At 39.6% G+C, this 6488-nt stretch overlaps 1 protein-coding gene across 1 annotated transcript in view; it reads right to left on the reverse strand.

The window, feature by feature from the left end:
* Positions 1-673: 673 nt before the first annotated feature.
* RNASET2 (ribonuclease T2) overlaps positions 674-6488 on the reverse strand; it is a 17960-nt gene continuing 12145 nt past the window's right edge. Inside the window, exons 6-9 of the mRNA XM_009696812.1 lie at positions 5814-5927; positions 3528-3573; positions 3244-3318; positions 674-865 (exon numbers count right to left, since the gene is read on the reverse strand). Coding sequence (XP_009695114.1) covers positions 674-865; positions 3244-3318; positions 3528-3573; positions 5814-5927 — 427 coding nt within the window. The remainder of the gene's footprint in view (positions 866-3243; positions 3319-3527; positions 3574-5813; positions 5928-6488) is intronic.

Raw genomic sequence — 6488 nt, forward strand, 5'->3', positions numbered from 1 at the left:
AGTCTTCCTGCGGTCCTTTAGGCAGAAGTGCCAAAACCCGGTGCATGTTATTTCATTCACTAAGAAGTTATGCAGAAGTTGTCATCTTTGGTCTGCTGTGATCTCTGAGTGAGGAAATGTTTAATGCCTCAGAGGACATGGCCTCTGTTCAGCACTTCTGAAGAGCAAATTTATGCAAGGCAGTTGGTATTATGTCTGGGAAAGGACTTCCAGACAGGTCTCCAAGTTCTTCTGGTTCACAATATTTTCTTCTCAAGAAACTGTCATCTCATCTCAGAGACAAGCATCCTTTCAAAACAAAGAATGACTTAATTTCCTTGACTCACTGGCAAAAACCAAGAGTGGCTGAAGCAGCAGACTTAACTGCAAGTGAAATTAAGAAGTCTCAGTTCTCTTTTGAACATTGATTCAAACCATAAGCAAGCCAAAAAGTCCAGGCAAAGCTGTAAATCAGATTCTGATCCCATCGATACCAGAGCCACAATTCAATACTTCAGCCTGTGTAACTGATGTTACAATGTGGACAAAAGAAGTGTGTTTTCCAGCAGAAATCTTCACAGTATGCCTGTGATATGGACAGGGCTTTGTAACATTGCCAAGTCAAGACTGCTTTCCAAGGTATAAGAGTTTGGGTTTTGCTGTTGTTTAAAAAGTTTTTCAAACTCTTACGGCTTCATTTGTGATCTTGGACCTGTGAAGGATAATAGGTTGGGAGAGTATCACTGCAGACAGACAACTCCTCAGTTCCAAGCTTCAAGTCAGCCTGCATTGAGTTAGATTCACCCTTCAGTGCTGTACAGTTTCTCAGCTGCAGTTCTTTGGTGAAGCAGAATTCAATCTGACCAATTGTTTGTGCTTTTTCACCCTAGAAACATGAGGGATAAGATCAGCTTGATGGGGAAAAGAAAGTAAATAACTTCTTCAGATAGATTGCCTTATCTATAGAATACAGTAATGCTTATTTGTGTATTTGCCACTTGAAAAATATGAAGGAGACCGGTACCAGAGGCATCCACTCTGAACAGCTTTAGTACATACTTGTCTTTAAGGAGCAAGCAAACGCATTCCAACAACATAATTCAGATCTGCACAGTACACAGAAGCTGTTCACCTTAATTATGAGCTCTGGCTGAACACCATGAATATTGAAGAGTATGTGTAACCTGAAAGCCACCTTTCACCAACTCTTTTGTAACAGGATGGGAACTGAGGCAAAGAAAATTCTCCAAAAGGGAGAAAAGAAACTTGGTTTTATAATAGCTTTTACTGAAAAGAATACAAAAGCAAGCTGTCAAAAGCAGCAGAAATGTCGTTTTTGGACTACAGGACAGACTAGGAAGAAAAATACCGGTCATGAATAGGGCAGGCAGGCATGAAAGCCTTTCGTGTGGGGAAGAAGATTATACAAAAACCCCTCAAAAATGCTCAGGTGTGACAAAGCGCATGTGGAAAAAAATTGGGTTTGAAACCACTAAGCAGGACAAAAATTATGTACAAGTCAAAAGTAACTGTGGTGGGTTTTTTTGTTGTTGTTGCATTTGTTTGGTTTGGTTTTGTTTGTGGTTTTTTTTGTTTGTTCTGAGTTTTGTTGTTGTTGGGGGTTTTGGTGTTTTTATTTTTTAAAGAAACTTAAGAACACAGCAAGTGTGTAATATGTTTTAAACAAAGTACCTCTATAATGCACTTCAGGCATTGACAAGGCTGGAACTCTGAAAAGGGCTATCTTTAAATAACTGGGATGCACTTTTTCCTTTCTATTAGCCATTTGTTTCAGCTGTTAAGCACAGCAGACTCAAGCTGCAAATTACTTTCACATAATTTAAGCAGTATCCCAATTGTACCAAAAGCAATGGCAGACCTACAGCGAACAGAGCTAGAAACTGGGATTTGTGTTAGCTCTGTATTTCTTCAATATCAAGAGGTGGGTGAGTGTGCAACCCATGCTCAAGTCATGTTCCTTTGCTGCTTAAAGTAACAAAGATACATTTAAAAAATATTGTAACCTACTATTCTTTTTCACATGAAGAAACATCTGAGTATAAAAACCTCAGAGCACTACTGAAGCAAATGAGCTGACAACACACAAGCTATTAAACTCCAACAGCAACTGTATCTTCACAAGTTTTCATAAAATTACTGTCTGTGTATGGGCAATAACTCTGCCAAATGTTTTGTAGTAAACCACTTCTATCAAGCTGATATAATAGGAACCACTTATAAGAGGGAAAGCTATCTTGTTTGGTTTTTTGTTTTCTTTTTGAAAGAAAGCGGAGTAACCTAGCTGAAAAAGGAAAGAAACAGCTATGCAGCCTACCCATGTAATTGTTCAGAATACTATTTTGTTCCTTTAAAGGCATTTTTAGTTCAGATATGGTGACCTATATTTTATGCTACAGCACACTGTCTCTGTGTATCACATTCTCTACTGCATCATGATTCAGAGTACAATCATCGGCAAGGAAAAGTAGAAAGAGACAGAAGTTTTAGACACCATTGGCTCGAAAGGAAAGACTACAGTCATCCTGAACCACAGTGAAGCTCAAAATGCCTTTTTGTATCTCTTTAGGTCCAAGCTTTTGCTAACAACCTCAGAGAGAAGGCCCTGAGCAGTTTTATTTCTGAAGGACTCTGTCCATTGAGTAACTTCTTCATGCAGAACACGAGCCATGCCCAGCAAAGGGAAGACTGCTGTTGACAGGCATTACCCTCATCAAGGCCGACAGTCACTGGCTCCATTCAGCTCACTCTTGTTGGTTCTTGTGATTTTCTATATGGCAATTAAGCTTTAGCAGGAGTGGAGAATACTCAGCTACAGCAATACTTCTAGCATAGTGGTTACAGCATTCACGCAAGAGATGTGGGTTCAGATCTTTTAAGATGGAGACCTTTAAAACCCAGTGCTCCCACTTTCTGGGTAAGTATACTAACAGCGAAGTTATGAGTAAAGAATGGACACTGCCTGTATTAACAGTATTTCTGCATTAAGAAAAGGCTATGGCAACAGTAACATAAGCTGAACTCAGTGGTGTCAGTACATAAGCAATGTTTTCAACTCCAAGAATCAAGTAACACCTATTCTGCAAAGAACTGTTTTACCATTCTAAAGATTTTTCACTCTATTTTGGTTTTGCTTTTTGATAAAAAGTGCTCACTCTTAAAAAAGTATTTTTCGGGGTTTTTTTTTGTTTGTTTGGGGTTTTTTGGTTTTGGGGGGTTTGAGGAACATGTGTTTGGAGTTTTTACCTCTTCTGGAGGAAGACATTGGATCTTCGGCGTTACACCATAAAATCTTGTAAGAGCTTCCTTTATGGCAGTCATCTGAAAAATGAAAGAGCTTACATAAATTAATAAGCCATAAGTACATCTTCCAACAGCTCCCACACTTAAGCTCACAAAAACTTTTGGATAAAGCACAACCCTAAAGAATTATACAATTAAAAAAAGATCACTTATTCTCTAGAAATTACTCAATTAAACTGAAAGAAGTACATGCACATGATTTTGTTTTATAAAAGATTGCCTCTTACCTGGTAATATGAACTGCTTGGCTTTATCCCAGCTTTCAGGAGACAACTGAAACAAAGATAAAACATTTTTCCATGGTTCCTGTATGCAATTATAGCTTCATAATTGCTAGGCAAACAGATAATCTTAGTGAGAACTTGGCAAACATTACAGCAGTGGGGAGCAAGGGCAATTTGTCTTCCATCCTCTGCCAGGCCTAGGAAAGGTTCCCCTTTTCTGAAAGGCCACTTCCCATTCAACTCAGCAGGGTGAGGAAGAACCCTCTCCCCCACCTCAATTGGAGGAGATGGGAGAGTTGTCTTCAGACACAGCCAGGGGAAAGAGCAATATTATCATTACTCACTGGACCTTCAGAAACCTCCATTGAGTCCCAGGTAGGGCATGCAGTTTAATTGCCTCCTTTCCCCTGCCTTGAGCCGCACCTTGCTGCTCAGGCTACTGGGAGGGGATGGAGGCAGACCTGTGAGGCTGCGCTAGGCACCCTCATGTTCTAACACAGGGTGGGCTTGCTGGGGTGGGAGGTGCACAGCACACTGGGAGAGGGACATGGTGCATGGATCTAGATCAACATCAATGTCAGAGCAGAAATGTTTCCTGATCAATGTTTTTGAAGAGGAAAGGTTGTCCATGTAAGAGAAACAAGGTAACTCTCAAGAACATCTAGTCTATATACCCCTTCCTTTAGATTCAGTCCTGAAGGAAGTCCACACTTCCAAGTTGACAAGATGACTCATGACACGATAGGTGCCAAGTCTAAGTCCCAGCTTCTTCTGTAAGAAGTTGGAATGTTCAGCATCTCACAGGACTTAATCCATGAGTGTTGACAATGCTCAACCCTTCCAGGTCAGGTGCCACACAGAGAAGATTTAACCCAGTTGACTAAAAGTCTAGCTGTTTGTCATAGCCACTTTACACTAGATATAAGGAGGCAAAGAAAATAGATGATGTTCTGTTATTCTTACAGGAGCCTACATAATGTCCTCTTTTTAAATGTCCTCTTTGGAAACAATCTTTTAATCACTAACACTACTTTTTCTCATTCAAGTACAAATGAAGTACAATGAAAACATTGGCAGTCTCTATACTTTTCCGTAAAGATTAATTTAAGTATGTTGATTTTTTACAATGGAGAATACGCTCTGAGCAATTAATTTCAACATGTTTCAGTCTCTATTAGTTTGCGATGTTACACATGCTGATATGGAGTCACATAATCGGTCACCGTGCCATCTGCAAAATGTTTTAGTCACACCATCACAGCTACTTAGGCAACTGACTTACCAGACATTATTAATTTTAACACTATATATGACACGCTCTTAAGCACTGTGTCTAGAAAAATCTGATTAAGATTTACAAGACACCTACAAAAATAAGAAAGGGGGTGGGAGAAAGACACATTTCCTTCGTGAATATACAAAGTAAATGAGACTTCGTTAGGAGATTGCTTGGACAAGACACTGACAGAACACGAACAGGACTTTTTTTTTTTTTAAGAGATGTTTCTAGATACAAAGGAACTTACTTCCTCTCTCAGACACTGTTTTATACAGAGAGACAATTCATGGTCAACAAATCCGAGTCAAACATTCTCTCACCCATACCAAGCACTGATCAGGAAAGGACTCTGGCCTTCTGGCATTCACCTGCCGCCAGAATGTGTACATACAGTGCTCGGAGAAACCACTACATTCCCATCAGGATTTTGTATATCTGGAATGGCCAGTTCTTTGGAACCACGAAGAGAAATCAGCCCCTAGGACAAAGCCCAAGTGTCATACCAGGGTTGTCTGGAAGGACAGCAGAGGGCTGCCTGCAGCAACTGAACACTGCCCTTCAGGACATCCTCTCTTGCTGTTACCCCTCAGCCTTTTCCCAGAATGTTTTGCATGATTTTGCCTGCAGCTTGTCCTTTCCTCTGAGCAGAGCACTGTCTTTCCTAAAAACAAGCATGTGGGTCTCAATTTTGAGGGGTTTTGTCACTTGATTTAGAAGTTTACATGTAGCATAGCTTTTGGTACCAAGATATAGCTTCTCAAAATTTACCAGCTCACATTGTCTAAAATGATGCTGTCAAGAACACTGCTGGATTACCAGACTCCAAAGTGACCAGAGACATGCTTCTCAGGGTAGACAACCATTCCTCTGAACTCCAGTACTAAAACTAATTTATGCTAATACTCATTTCCCCTCTGCCATCAGATTTTTACACTCTTTTTCTGGGCTACATTTGAAACTTTTAGAAACTGTTTGAAATAAGAGGCAGATTGCCAAGTTTATTTATGTACCTGTTAAGATCAACATGCTGGTAGAGTTCTAAGGTTTTACCGAAGTATTTCTTCTGAGAATTGAGGACCTGAAGCGTGGCTGCACAAGTGCCATGTTTCTCCCACTCATGTTTCCTATAGGAGAAAAGCAAAATTTAAGTTCTAAAAAACCATTATTTGCAGATAAGCTAGACAATATACTTAAATCAAGTATCTGAAAGCCTACATGTGTGAAGTAGGACACTGCACTCAAAAAATACTGCACGTGCAAAAAGCAAAACCAAGAAAGATCACTCCCACCATTTTAATTACAGCAACATGTGTATTTTTTTTAGTAGAATCATTTACCAACAGATTTTGGACCTATCAGGAGAGTAAGGAAGACACCCAAGAAGTCCCTCATTATGGTTTGTAACAGAGTAAGGAAAAATTCTTTCAGACAATAAGTCATGTTAAAAATACATAAATGAGTTGGCCTTAACATTAGCAGCTGCAAGAGAGAGACTATTCAAAGTAATGTAAGAGCTGTAGAAGATAAAGGAGAGGATGGTCCAATGGTTTGGAGATTAGCAAGGATCTGGGACATTCAGAATCAGTATTCTGTTTTCCTATAAATTATGTAATATGAATTTGTGGAGAAGTTACTTATAGTTCAGCCTTTTACCTGTTATCCCACCAAAGAGATCACACTCCTCC

This window comes from Cariama cristata, unplaced genomic scaffold, assembly GCF_000690535.1.
Source record: "Cariama cristata isolate BGI_N322 unplaced genomic scaffold, ASM69053v1 scaffold5013, whole genome shotgun sequence".
Taxonomy (NCBI): domain Eukaryota; kingdom Metazoa; phylum Chordata; class Aves; order Cariamiformes; family Cariamidae; genus Cariama; species Cariama cristata.